The sequence below is a fragment of the Hemiscyllium ocellatum genome, chromosome 15 (assembly GCF_020745735.1).
Source record: "Hemiscyllium ocellatum isolate sHemOce1 chromosome 15, sHemOce1.pat.X.cur, whole genome shotgun sequence".
Classification (NCBI taxonomy): Eukaryota; Metazoa; Chordata; class Chondrichthyes; order Orectolobiformes; family Hemiscylliidae; genus Hemiscyllium; species Hemiscyllium ocellatum.
Genome location: NC_083415.1, coordinates 50,310,557 through 50,326,067, shown reverse-complemented (window position 1 = coordinate 50,326,067; position 15,511 = coordinate 50,310,557). Strand labels below are relative to the sequence as shown.

General features: G+C 39.6%; 1 protein-coding gene across 1 annotated transcript in view; it reads left to right on the top strand.

Moving 5' to 3' along the window:
- LOC132822840 (calcium-responsive transactivator-like) overlaps positions 1–15,511 on the top strand; it is a 62,799-nt gene that overhangs the window by 31,664 nt on the left and 15,624 nt on the right. Inside the window, exons 3-6 of the mRNA XM_060836214.1 lie at positions 339–423; positions 6,855–6,999; positions 9,833–10,033; positions 15,257–15,421. Of these exons, the coding sequence (XP_060692197.1) occupies positions 339–423; positions 6,855–6,999; positions 9,833–10,033; positions 15,257–15,421 (596 nt within the window). The remainder of the gene's footprint in view (positions 1–338; positions 424–6,854; positions 7,000–9,832; positions 10,034–15,256; positions 15,422–15,511) is intronic.

Genomic DNA, 15,511 nt, shown 5'->3' with positions numbered 1-15,511 from the left:
TGGAGTAGAACAAAATGATTACTTAATAATACATTCACATAATCAGCTTATATGAGACTACAACCACATTGTGGGGTGGGGTTCTAAAAACCACTTTGAATGTCTATTTATTCTATAAATTAATAACTCAAGTTAATCCTGCATTAGGAGACAATCTGAATAGAGATTTTTTTCAGATACACTTCTGTGTGTCAGGGCAAGCCCACGCAATGAAAGGACATGTGAGTTTATCATTACCATTTTCATTATCATTCTTATTATTATTGCAAAGATTTATATAAAGTACATTCCTCCATGAATTAAAAACAAAATTTTACCTGTGTTCTTCCATTTCTTAGATACCAACAAATGCTGCACAGAAATTTGGTTTACCTGGCAACAATAGCAGATTCCAACCAAAATATGCAGTCGTTGCTACCTGCTGTAAGTAATGTACCAGTGGTTGCAAAACCAGGGTTGTAGTACGTTTAGCGAGCGCTTAAAAGATCTACAATAATGAAAGATATTTCTAGATCAATGCTGTACCTATTAACATTTAATTCAACCTCCCTCTGCAAACCACAACAGATCTGGCATAGATATGTTTGGGAATTATGATGTCCAATAGCATTTGGATCCAAATTAACAAAGTGATAATGATGAAAGCTTATATTTGTATTGCATCTTTCATGACCACCAGACTTATCAAAGGATTTTGCAGCCAATCTAGTAGTTCTGGAAATGTAATTACTGCTATAATGTAGAAATGTGACAGCTAATTTCCACCCAGCAAGCCCAAAAACAGCAATAATGATAACCAGAGAAATTTTCTTGTTTGATTGATTGAAGGACAAATATTGACCAGGACACTGGGGATCAATTTCCTGACTTTCTTGAGCTAGTGCTGTTGGGGGAAATGTGACATCCACCTGGAGATGTCAAACAGGTCGGAGCTTTAAGATTTCATTAAAAAGATAGCACCTCCAGTGGTGGAGCACTTCTACAGTATTCTAATCATTAGTGTTAACTTTTGTGCTCAAGTTACAGAAAGGGAACTTAACTCACAGCCTGAGATTTGAGATTAATTTATCATTTTTGATTAACTTGCAGTCTCTTGATTACTGATATAATTGCTAATCAATGGTTCTGCTACTCCTAGTGTTGCTCTGTGTTAAGGGTCTTTATACAATTCCATTAAGTTGTGGATTTCTTAGATGTGTGAAAAAAATTCTTATAATGCAGTTGTGGGGTAAATCTTATCATGAATTTGCAGATCAAAATGAAATAGGATCAGCTGAGATATCCATTAAATAACAGTTTCTCTGTGAATAACATTATTGTACAACCTCTATGCTAACTTTTTAAAATTAATTGCCTTTGCCTTGCTTTGAATAGACTATCTAAAATCCTTGCATCAGAATTAGCACAAGTCTGATCCAGTATGATTTTAAAGGGTGTACTCTATGTTTAATAATCTGCAAAGATTTCCAATGAGCAGATGTGTAGTTTTAATCCTCTAGTCAGATGCCAATTTACAGTCAATTTAAAGTTGCTTGCTGTAAAAGTTGGTTCCCTGTGGAAGGAAGCTAATCGAATGCTTTTGTTTATATTTGAAGATCACTTTTTAAAAGTGGTCAAAGAAAATGGTTTTTAAAAACAAGAATTTGCATTTGCAACCATGACCTCAGAATATTCCAAAGTACTTTGAAGCCAATGAAGTGCAAGTACTTCTAGAATGTAGGAAACACAACGATTGAACTGCACACACCAAGCCTCTGCAAACAGCAACAAGATAACTTCTCAACTCATCCATTTTCAGTAGGTGGCTGACTGATGACAATTGGGCTGGATATCTAACAAACGTTCCTGTTATTCTTCAGATAGTCCATGCAAATTTTTACATCTACCTGCGAAAGTAGTTGGGACCTCAGTTCAATATCTAAATGGAAAGTCTTGACCTGCAGCCATGTAGTACTGAAGGGGTGGCAACTTGGGTTTTTTTAAAACTCAAGCCTTTACAGAACCACAGGCTGGAAGCATAGCTAAAGCATTTTAATGTTCAATGTTTGTTTTTATTCTCATGAAGAGGAGCAAGATACAAGCTATCAAATCCCCTTGGCTGAATGTTTTAATGAAGACCTCAGATGTTTCCACTTTCTACATCAGTCTGTAACGAAAGCAACATGCAATTTATCAACAATTCTGAACCATTTTATGTTGTGATATAAGCATTAGTAACTGTCTGGTTTGAGATGGCTTTGATGCATTATCTTAAGGACTTTTACATATTTAACAGTGAACCATTTGGCCCTGTAGTTTGAAAACTGTTGATCTAAATATTGTATTGAAAGTCGGAGTGATGTCACTCACTGCTGACTAAGAAGAAAACTACTGAAAACTTTTAAGCAATCCATGTGGTGTTTGATTTAATTTCCTGATTTGAACATAATTCTGCCAACTCTTTTAGAGGATTTCAATTGTCCTGTAACAACAACGTCATCAAGCCAGCTAATCAGCCAATCACATTGAAGCATTCTTACAGTCTATAAACCAGAAAATATTAAGTAGGCTTTATTGTTCACTTATAATGTTGTAAATAGCATATAAAAATAACATGGGGTTAAGGAAGAAGGTGAAATATTACAAACCAGTAAAATGTGGTAAGTATTTTTTTTGCTATATGGAACAAAGTAATTTGATGATTCACAAATATGAAGTCAGTTTTCAAGCCAACAGGGGTGTTGCAAGTAATTATGAACTTACTGCACTGTTTACATGAAGTGTAACTGTTTTTACAGTGGAATTTATATCTTCTACTAAATTTGGATTGATTGCCATCTTTGAGATCTTCAACAGCACACTTTCTGAAATAGTAAGCAATTGCTTACAGAAACTTCCAGATTTCTGATTTTAACTCCACCTGTGGGGTAATGATTCCAGCTAATACCACTGGACCAGTCAGGTACCAGGATGAAATCTGGCCTCATAGATAATTTTTCTTTAATTATTGATCATTGACTGCAAATTTTCTTTAACAATAGAACAAAACTTTATTGTGCAAAAGAAAAAAATCTAGAAAGAGAACAAGTAAAAATACCCAGCAAAAATAGAGTTTCAATCTATTCTCCACACCATCCACTTGACAATGTTTTAAAATCAGATAAGTTACCCCTCTATATCCAATCTTTAAGTTTGATGTAGCTGATCCTTCACAGTTCTTTACTGTTAACTGTGAAGTCTTCTGACATGAATACTCAAAAAACTGAGAGCTTAGACTTTCTCACCATTTTAATAACCAGCAGAAGTAGCCAAATAAAACATTTCTACTAGTTAACTGAGCTTTACCTGAACTGTTCCATAGTTGTTTTCTAGGACAGAAACTATATTTGCTTCTAACCCCATAAGTCTCCTCCAAACTGCCCAAAACCTATTACTATCTGTTTTTTTCTAAACTAATCCTTGATTATTCTGAACCTCTCAGTGTTATAAACAAGCATAGTACAGACAAACCTCCATTAGTTCTCCAGGGGTCCCTGTGTTCTGACATGTACTGAATTACATCACTATTCTGGAAAGACTGACCTAGTTACCATTTTCTTAAAATGCTCCTACCAAAGTGCATACCTCACACTTTCCCACATTATATTCCATCTGCCACTTCTTTTCCCACTGTCCTAGCCAGCCCAACTCCTTCTGCAGCATTTCTGACTCCTCATTACTACCTATCCCTCCATCTCTCTTTGCAAACTTAGCAACAATACTCTTGGTCCCTTCCTTCAGATCATTAATGTTTAATGTGAGTAGCCGTGGCCCCAACATGGATCCCTGCCAAACTCCACTAGTCACCAGCAGCCATCTGGAAAAGAACCCTTTTATCCCCACTCTCTGCCTTCTGCCAGTCAGCCAGTCCTCTATCCACACCAGTTCCGTGCCCCTAACACCATAACTCCACCTTATTTAGCAGCATCCTTATTAAAGGCTTTCTGGAAGTCCAAATAGATCACATCCACTGGCTCCCCTTTGTTTAACATGCTTGTTTCCTCTTCAAAGAATTCTAACAGATTTATCAGGCATGAACTTCCATTGACAAAGCCATGCTGACTCAGCTGTATTTTATCTCACACTTCCAAGTATCCACAATTTCATACTTAATTATGGACTCCACAATATTACCAATGACCAGGTCAGGATAAACAGTCTATAATTTCCTGCCTTCTGCCTCCCTGCCTTCTTAAACAAAGGTATTACATTATCCATTTACCAGTCCGTTGGGACCCTCCCTGATTCTTGAAAGATCACAACCATCCACAATCTCCTCAGCTATCTCCTTCAGATCCCTGGGATGTAGCCCATCTGGTCCGTGTGATTTATCCACCTTCAGACCTTTCAGCTTCCCCAGCACCTTTGCCTTAGTGATGGCCATTAGATTCACCTCTGTCCCCTGATTCTCTTGAAGTTCTGGTGTGCTGTTGGCATCTTCCACTGTGAAAATTGATGCAAAGTATCTATCAGTTCCTCCATCATTTCTTTGTTCCTCTTTACTACTTCTCCAGCCTCAATTTCCAGCGGTCTAATGTCCACTCTTACCTCTCTCTCACCATTTATCAGACAAGGATTTGGTAGGTGGAATCAGGAATTGATCAGTTGCTAGAATAATGACTGTTATTTCACTTCTATGTCCTGGGAACAGGCTGGTGGGTGAGGGGAGGGGGGAAAGCAATGGGGGTAAATAGGTGGCATAGTGAAGCATCATCTATCTGCTAACACTGGCAGTTTATCAATGGCCTGGGTAGATGTCTTCTGCCCCATTGAGGCCACTTGAGGGTCTTCCCACTGGTATTTTGCCAATGGCAAGGGGTTTCCTTGTTACGTTACCCTACCAAGGTCACCAGAGGAACCCTAGCAGTCTGGATGTGAGCCCAGAATGGGATAGGGTGAAGGTTTGGTCTGTCCTATACTGTGTCCAATGAAAGCCAACCATCCCAGGGCTGCTTCTTGTGCTAAACCCCTGTCCCTCCTGCCTATACACACACACACACACACACACACACACACACACACACACACACACAGCCAGGCATCCCAGTTGTGGCTGTCAGCGGACTTGCCAAGCCTGCATAACTTGCCTTGATGAAATCACCTGATTTATCACGCAGCCTGATCTCTTATCTTGTTCCCGTTAGGGGACTGGCAGCGTGAACATTGCACTCGGGAGTGCTGCTGTGGCTGAAGGGCTGCCAAGCTGTCTGATTGGAGAGCTGCCCTTGAAGGTGTGACATCCTGCCTGATTAGGGCAGATCTCCATGAGAGACATTTAACAACAAGGGGTTCATAAAAGCAGGTTGTGGGTTCCCTGCCAGGTGTCAATGCACTTGCCATTGCTGGATGGGGAACTGGCTCCATGAAAAATGCCAGCCAGTATTTCACATTTATCAACTAAAACATTGTGCATTACTTTCCAGATGAGCAATGCTCAAATTGATTCAAAGTTTTATTTTGAGATTCTGCCAGAAATTGTGCCAATTAAATAAACTGAGTCGCTTTTCTGTTCTTGGCCTGCTTTCCTCCAGGACACTGAGGCCAAAGAAAGTTGTGGATCACTGTACAGAGTACTTAAGAACAAAATGTACTTAGAGCCAATGGAAAAAGCTGCCCTTCATCAACAATGTACTCTTTGTATGGAAGGATTTATTATATTCAAGCTAGAAAGCAAATTTTGTCCTTTTCCATACCTTGATATTCATCTAATATTTGATGCAATGCTGCAGATGTAGGGAAATGTGTTCTATTGTTCAATATAGGAATCAGAGTGGAATAATAATGAAGTTTTAGATACAGCATCCATGCATCTTTCCAAAGAAAATATAAAGATTGTGAGAGCTGACAATTTAAACCTCCTTTCCCACACCTTCACATCTCACTTTCCCATGAGGTTATTAATTTATGATAATGCAGTGGCTCATGTGCTATGGCCCAGTCTAACTCAAGGCAGTGAAGAGCTGCAAGTTGATAATTTGCTGGTGGTGGGTGATATACAGATGTTGAATCCAATCCTATCATTGTACTTTCCAGCAGGGTTACTGGGTAGGAGAAGAAATCCTTTTTTAAATAAAATCCTTTTATAGCCTGTGTCACACACACTAATATTTTCACCCTTCACGCTATCCTCTCTCAGATGAGCTAACCTGGCACTGAGCCTGTCCTGGTCTACCTAAGGGCTACATGAGTTAGTACATTTACCAGATCTCCTGTTGGATTCTAAATGAAACAAGCTTGATCTTCTTAATTTTGAGTGTGTAGAGCAGTCTGCCTCTGACAAAACTCAGCGCAATTACTGAGGGAATGGGTCATTGTCGTGTGTGTTATTTTGAATGAGCTGATTTCTTTTGCCTATTCAGGTCATACAAAGGATCCAATGATGCTTTCTAAGGACCGAAGAATAGCATTCCTTTTGCTAGCGTTCATCACCAGGACAGAAATATCTACTCATGCGTTCAATTTGTCTGCGAGGGACCCTATTGGACACAATTTAGCTGTATAGACATCTACATATAACTATGAATGCACTTCAGAAAAAAAATCCATACAATATTTTTTAAGATGTCTTGAAAATGTGATATGTTGCTATAGAAATGAAAATGTATTTAATTTTTCTGTATGGATGTAATATTTAGTTTTCTCTGTGAGTTCATTCCCCTTTCGGAGAAGACTATCTTAACGACTTGTAGAATAGAGTAAGTGCTATGATAATCTTCTAAGACATTGGAAAGTTGCAACATCGTTATTTTCAAGAAAGCAATTTTAGGGTTTTTGTTTTCTTTGCAAGTTTAATTATTAATTGTGCACACTTATCCTCTGTGATTTCCTTTACATAGCCACCTTCCCAAAACCTGTCAATGGGACCTGGAGGAATGAATCTTTCTGGATCAAATCAAGCTTTACATTCACAGAACGTTCCCAGTGACACCATGGGAGGAGGTATACCCCCTTCTCCATTAATGCAGAGCCAGATGAGCAATGGTAGGTTATCTAATAGCACTAAATGGTGCCAATGTTTTTTATTTAATGTGTCGCATTATTGAGATATAGGATCTGAGAGATTATAAGCCTGAAAAATGGATAGAGTTCAAGCTAGTGTAATGTCTGTAGATTAGATTAGATTCCCTATAGTGTGGAAACAAGGCATTTGGCCCAACAATCCCACACCGACCCTCCAAAGAGTAACCCACCCAGACCTATTCCCCTACCCTACATTTACGCCTGACTAATGCACCTAACACTATGGGCAATTTAGCATGGCCAATTCACCTGACCTACACATTTTTGGACTGTGGGAGGAAACCCACGCAGACACGGGAAGAATGTGCAAACTCCACACAGTCGCCTGAGGCTGGAACCAAACCCGGGTCCCTGGCGCTGTAAGGCAGCAGTGATAACCACTGAGCCACTGTGCCGCCTCATCTGGCATATGGGATTGATTGAAAGCAAAATGTTTTTTCAATAACAACATCTACTACTGGTGTAGCAGCTCACACATGTGTTCAAGTTAGTCAGAATAACAATCCAAACGATGAATGAAACACGTGGATTAGTCTTGAAGACCTTATCATGAGTTAAATTGGAGCAATGTTGTTCAACATGTTGTTTAGGTTTTCTCTTTATTTCTCCAATTGAATACAGACTGTATTGTAGTATGGCTCTCAGCTACTTTTCTAAAAAGGCACTTTTTCACAGTGGTGGCAAGCTAACCAGTACCCTGCCCCTGTCTCCGTTCCAGCTCTTCTAGTTTTGATTTTAATATGGACCAGGTTTTACTGGCCTGTGGAGCCAGGCTGGAAGGCAGGGAACCAGTGAAACTGCGGGGAGCTGGATTGGAAGGTGCTGTCAAAGGAGCCTTGGTGAGTTGCTGCTGTGCACCTTGTAGCTGATGCTCAATGCTACTACTCAGGGTCAGTGGCAGTGAAATTTAATGTTGAAGCTGGTGGATGGGGCGCCAAACAAGTGAGCTGCTTTGTTTTGAATGGTGTTGGAAATTTGCTGTTGGAGCAGCTCCCATCCAAGCAACTGGAGTGGAGAGCAGCTTAACTTATGCAATGTAGATAGTGGACAGGCCTTTGGGAGTCAGGAGTGACTCCCCTCTCACAATTGCAGCCGCTGACTTATTCTCATGAATATGGCTGCTCCAATTCAGTTTCTGGTCAGTGACCTGCAGCATGTTGATGGTGGGGGATTCAGCCTTAGGGAGCTAGGCTGCCAGTTTCAATGATTAACTGCCCAATTTTAACGTGCCACTTTGCTGTTGCATGATCAGCCAGCTAAAGGGATGTGGCCCCCTTGTGGAGAGGGGAAGATTTAATGCAGTGCAGTAATGATCACAGCAGGGACAGCAGCAACAAGGTCCCTGTCGGGATTTCCTTCCTGAGCTCAGCCCTTTCTTAATTTTAATCTTGTCTTTGTTTATCTTCTGCGAGACCCTGATCTTCTGCCAGCCATGGCAATGATCACCATTCTTCGTGGCACTACTGAACTACTCCCTTCTGTTGATTTCGGAGTTTTGACTTTTTGATACTGGCCCTTCTTTGTAAAGTGACCATTAACTGTTGGTGATTCTCTTACTCTGATTATACCCTTTCCTTTCCTAAAGCAATACATTTATTAAAAAAAGTTCAATTTACTTTTCAATATTTAATTGTTGTTTCCTCTTTAATACCTGCAGCTGGCCTTGTCTTGGTATTGACAGAGAGCTTTATGCTATTGCTCTTGCCAGCAATTGAGAGTAGATTGTCATTTCACTCTCTTTATCTGTTAACTCATCACCCTTCCCCCCCCCATCCCCCTCCACCCAGGCCCCCACCCTAATACACACACCATGGGAGCATTTGCCAGTAATCTGGAACTAAAGTCTATACAAAAACAAAACGCCATGGATGCTGGAAATCTAAAACAAACACAGGAAATGCTGGAAAAACTCAGCAGATCTAACAGCACTTATGGAGAGAGGTAGAGTGTTAATGTTTCAAGTCTGCTATGACTCTTCTTCAGAACTAAATGGGGTTTTGAAAAAGAGTCAGTACTGGACTTAAAACAAGTTAACTCTGATTCTCTCTACAGTTACTGCCATCCCAATAAACTCTGTAAGTTGATCTTGTAGAGAGGACTTGGGCCAGAGTGCTCCCTGCTGGTCTTACAAATTATGGTAACAAGTCAAAGAGTAATGAAAGTACCAGTAAGTCTGTATGTTATGAGTGATAGGGTATGTGATGGGCCCCACTCACCTATCCATTTAAGAGGCATAGATGGAATTTATTTTGTCACAATTCACCCTTAATTTCATTCAGGGTGCGGGTTCCTCATCTCCTTCATTACTGTCTGCACTTTCTGTTCAGTGGTAAATGGTTTTTTGTTGGGCCTTAACAAATTTGTTAAGTTTGCAACCATCCTGCAAAGGTTGCTTGGAGGAGTAGATAGGCAAAATAATCTGCAACAATATTTATTTTTATTCCTTCATGTGGGCATCATTATCTAGGCCAGCGCTTATTGCTAATCCTGAATTGTCCTGGAGAAGGTGACGGTGAACTGCCTTCCTGAACTGTTGGATATTGAGAGAACAACAGTAGACTGCACCACTATTGAATCTGAGTGAAATTGCTGGTTTATGATCACTTTCAGTTTGAGGGTCTGTCCCTTTAACTTACACATCCTCAGGTAAGATAGTTGCATTTAGAATTGAAAAGGGGCCAGGGGTTTAGGTTTTGAATGAGCCTGGGCCACTGAAGTATCTGCTGAACTATTGGTTAACTTGAAAGATTATTAGAATGAATCATTGTGACCGAGTTTGGCTCTGTTTCTTTAGGTCCGTCTCATGTTTCAGTGCAGCAGTCAGGGCCAGCAGCAATACCGAGTTCTTCAATGACCATGCCTGTAAATAACCATGGAAGTGCAGGCGCTTATAGTCACTCTGTCCCCTCATCACAAAGCATGCAGATGCAGAGTCAGGGCCAGTCAATGGCAAACTACGGATCTCGGACAAACATGAGCATGCAAACTGGTCAAGGTAAACTTTTTAAAGTAGCATGTCGTATTAATGTAATAAATAAGTTTGACACGAGTGACTTTTATGTTTTTGGGCTATTTTTAAAAAAAATTGTCAATTTATTTGATCAGATCTCATTCACCCTTTTGCAAATTAAAAAAAAACAAATCTTTGAATGATTTACTTAAAATGGCCGCAATATACTTGAACAGTGGGATAACAATTTCTTCAAGACTTTTCTCCTGCCCAGATGAAACCAGATGCATATATTCATGAGTTGTAAATAGATTTGAGAAGCTTTTGAAACTTGAATGAAACCTGAAAATATTGACACTGTTTATATTTTCCCTGATATTTAAAACTCTGACGATTGATGAAAGATCATGTTTCCAAAATTGTATGAAGCCTCTCTTGGCCAGCTTGCAATAGGACCATGAGTGTAGCTGTTTCCCAATTGGAAATGTGCTTTTTGTTTTGCTCTAAATGGAAACTAAGTGAGGGATTTTCCTATCTTTTTGTTGAGAGATAAGTACTAAAATTTATCATGATTTACGGATGTACCTTTTAATTGTTGCCTTCTGCATAATAGAAAAACTATACTGACTTGTGAGAGAAGCCTATTGAACACAATCTCAGCATTTGTCAAAGCAACTGTTTCTGTTGAATTGCCTTCATTTCAAGTTCATGAATATAACGCAGTAGGTTTGTTTTAGGCCAAGCATCTAGCTTTGTTCTATTGTTGTTGTGACTAGTGAAGTTCCACTTCAAATCACAACTAAGGGCTTACTGTTTGAGTTGTCTATCTGAACCGTTAACTGTAATACAAGATAAGCACAAAGTGATTGGAAGAGAATTCAACTAAAAATCCCTGTCTCGATTTTCCACTTGAGAAAGTCTGACCTGCACACTTCCCAAATGTATCCCCAACCCATGTTTCTATTTGCCTGTCTTTTCATATAGGGATTGGATTTGCAGCAGATTTTAGATGTGGTTTTGTTTGTGAGGAGTATGGGTGCAGAGATGGGCCAGTTGGAAGCCCTGACTCAGTTTTGCAACACAGCAGCCTAACTCCCCACAATGATTAAAATTCCCCTAAACCTCAGCCCTCATCCTCATACACCCAAATGCTCCACATGCCAATCTATTTCACCTCAGGTCCCCCATGCCATCCCGTGTTGCAGATTCCTGATGGAGCTTCACTGACACCTCACCCCCATTTCACCCTCAGCCCCCTCATATCACCCATGCCCCTTCAAGCTCCCTACAGGCCCACCATGCTCCCTAAGATTGACCATGCTACCCCATGCTCCCTCAATGCTCAAGTCACCCCAATATTAACACATACCCCTGCTGAAAACCCCAAGACATCCTGATACAATTCACCCAGTATACCCATGTATCTTTCACAGCTACACTCCCAGTATGTGCTATGTCCATTCCTCAGAAGCTATGTGATAGCTATGGGAAGTATTCTAAAACCAATAGAAACAAACCTCTAACAATATTTTAAAGTTATGAATTCAAACATACCGTCATTGTTACAGGGGGAGAAGTACACACTGTTCTGATCCTTTAAGTACTTATTTGATCTTTAAGCAAGTATGACACCACATCAAAGGCATATTCTGCATTTTTAAATTTATTCATGGGATGTGGGCATTCCGCCTGGGCCAGCATTTATTGTCCATCCCTTTATCCACTTTTCACTGCTCATACGTATGAGTAACAAAATATTAACTCAATAAATAATAGTTGCCTTTGAGGAGGTGGTGCTGAGCTGTCTTCTAGAACGCTGCAGTATGCTGCAGTACACCCAAATTGCCACTAGAGAGGGAGTATTAGGATTATGACCCAGTGACCCATATGTTCTGACAATTTAAATTGTTCGTGGATCGATAGAACATCAGCTGAACTGAAACAATCATAGCATTGGAAACGCTGTCAGGTATTCATAATAGTTACTGGGGTTTTAGTAACAGATTCCAGTTAACGAAGTAGATCTAGATTTATTTTTCCATGTTCAAACACAGGGCGGTTATGATACCTTTCAGTGAATTTATATCACAGCACAAAACATGACAGCAGAGATTGATGGAATACTTGTTCTTACAATTTTAATGCATTTTGACATTTTCTCAAATGAGAAAAATACTGTAATGCATGGCAACACTTATGAAAAGATTGTCAGTGTAAGGATTAATTTACCTTTGCAGAACAGATGTCTATGATTAAAAACAAACCTACATAATAATACATTGAGTATTGACACTTGAAGGTGTCAAAACATTTTATGTCTACTCTTCAGAATGTTGTACAATCCTCAACAGGATTTATCTAGTGGTTATGAACTCTTCAAGGAGTTGTGTATTTTGTTTGCAGAGCTTGTAAAATTCAGACTCGCACATGATATCGGAACTCTGACCTCAGAAGAAGTGTGTCCACGCATGTGTGTTTTGAAACGAGTCCTTCCAAGCTCATGAAAAGACCACATAAAAATGGTGTGAGGATAGGAACGTAGATGGAGATGGATTTTTTGATTTGCTGGAGAAGCAAGGTTCAGTGTTTTATGATGTGATTGACACCTCCTTTGGGAGATGAAAATCTGGCCCCGTGTGACCTATTGAAATATACCTTTGTACAACTGTAGTAATAAAAATAATTTACACTCTTGTGGGATGATTAGCATATTTAAACAATGCTTGGTCAGAGTTATGCTTTTGAGTAGTCTTTTAAAAGTAGGAAGATAGAGAAGAATATAGAATATTACAGCGCAGTACAGGCCCTTCGGCCCTCGATGTTGCGCCGACCTGTCATACCAATCTGAAGCCCACCTAACCTACACTATTCCATGTACGTCCATATGCTTGTCCAATGACGACTTAAATGTACTTAAAGTTGGCACATCTACTACCGTTGCAGGCAAAGCATTCCATAATCCTACTACTCTCTGAGTAAAGAAACTACCTCTGACATCTGTCCTATATATATCACCCCTCAATTTAAAGCTATGTCCCCTCGTGCTAGCCATCACCATTTTGGAAAAAGGCTCTCCCTGTCCACCCTATCTAACCCTCTGATTATCTTATGTGTCTCTATTAAGTCACCTCTCAACCTTCTTCTCTCTAACGAAAACAACCTCAAGTCCCTCAGCCTTTCCTTGTAAGACCTTTCCTCCATACCAGGCAACATCTTAGTAAATCTCCTCTGCTCCTTTTCCAAAGCTTCCACATCCTTCTTATAATGTGTGGTGACCAGAACTGTACACAATACTCCAAGTACGGCCGCACCAGAGTTTTGTACAGCTGCAGCATAACCTCATGGTTCCGGAACTCGATCCCTCTATTAATAAAAGCTAAAACACTGTATGCCTTCTTAACAATCATGTCAACCTGGGTGGCAACTTTCAAGGATCTGTGTACCTGGACACCGTGAACACTCTGCTCATCTACACTACCAAGGATCTTACCAATAGCCAAGTACTTTGCATTCCGGTTACTCCAACCAAAGTGAATCACCTCACACTTGTCTGCATTAAACTCCATTTGCCACCTCTTAGCCCAGCTCTGCAGCTTATCGATGTCTCTCTTTAACCTACAACACCCTTCGTCACTATCCACAACTCCACCGACCTTAGTGTTGTCTGAAAATTTACTAACCCACCCTTCTACGCCCTCATCCAGGTCGTTTATAAAGGCTGGGTTTGTCAAAGGATTTCTAAATGGCAAAGCTGACACAATCACTTCTGTAATTGAAGGTGGAGTAGAGGAGAGCAGAAAATGCCTTGGAGGCCTGGGAGAGCTCTGACATCCAGTGGAGTGAAATGCAGCTGGAGAAAGTCATGGAAATGGTGTAGAATGAAGATGTGGGAGGATATGTAATGAAGACTGCCATGTTAGAGCTGAAATATTACAATCATAATTGAGGGATAAGGAATCAATGTAGGTTATCAAAGACAGTGTGATGGGCAAGTATGTTTATAATTGAAAAGATTTTTGAGGAAAAATCACATACATTTTAAGATTGTTCCAAACCTATTTCTAATTTGCCAAATTAAAAATTGTCTCCAGAAAGTAAATGGAAACAAGTAGTCCAAAAGAGTTAAAGAACATGAACTGCTCAAAAAGTTTGGTTATTAGAAACAGTTTAGTGGCTGAACCCAAAGATATCCCAATTTTGATTTAATATGTAAACAGTTAAATAGACATCTCTCATTCATCTTCTATGGTTCAGTATAAAATATGATTCAATGTCTTCACACTAAAATTTCTGAATTTCTATGTGAAATAAAAAAAAGTTGCAATGCCTATAATGACTCAAAGGTTTAGTGTAATACTAAACTATTAAAATCGAAAAAGGCCTCAGGTTTGTTTCATGTTGGCTGTTCTCAGAGATAAATGCTAGTGTTGCCAAAAGTATCCTGTGTTGTCAATGGTTTAGGGAAGTAAGAAGGTAGAAACAATCAACGTTCCTGCCCCTTCTTCCTGTCCAATCAACACTGAACACATCTGAATACAGTATTTTAGTGAAGACATGACAGGATAATGTTTTGATCCAGTTAAATAGTTTTAGGTTCCCTTCTATCTACAATAACACAAAAAAAATGTACCAGAGGGTGCCTGTGAGAATGGAATGAGGGTTATTATGAGGCACGGTCTCCAGAAGAGGAAAATATGTTGAGGAATTTGGAGTGAGACGTAGAGAAATGGATTTCTACCAGGGCATGAGTATAGAATTGTGCTGTTGATGCTTGCTCTGAACATGTAATATGGCTTCACATTGAAGTTCTAATGATTGAAAGTTGCTGATGAGCTAGTCAGCTCTTTTATAACTCATCAAAATGGGAACAGCTTTGTAGCAGGCTGTCAGTGCTCTGTTATTCACTTGAATCTTTGGCAATGCACAGCACAAGCTGCTTTTATGTTGGAGTTAAAGTTATGTTCTAACCTCATTGATATTTAGCGATTGTGATTCTGCCACTGGGCTATTTAGTAATGTGACAATAAAATTTAAATGGAACCAATTTTGAATTAAATAATGCGGTTTAATTATTTCAGAATTTAGTATGGGCTTTACAATATTTTGACCATTGAATAAAGTATTCAAATTGCTGATGTAATTTACTTACTCTGAGAATGTACCACATCGGGGCATATGAAATGCCAGGGAAAATTTGCACATTCTTTCTTGAACATGAAGAAATTATATTTTTTTTAGTAGACTTGCTGACTTCAGATTATTTTGCAGTTCCCATGATGCACCAGCAAGCCGCGACCTCACATTACAGTACCCCGCAAGGAAGTGGTCAACATTACCAAGGGCCATCAGCCATGGGGATGATGGGACAAAGTAACCAAGGCAACAACATAATGGGGCAAAGGCCAATGGGGCCGTATAGGTCATCACAACAAGGTATGAATTGCGTTTGTGACTATATAACTTGGTATTTTTTGTGCATTTTTCCAATTCTCTACATTGTAGTTTATTTTTCTTGGCTCTGTC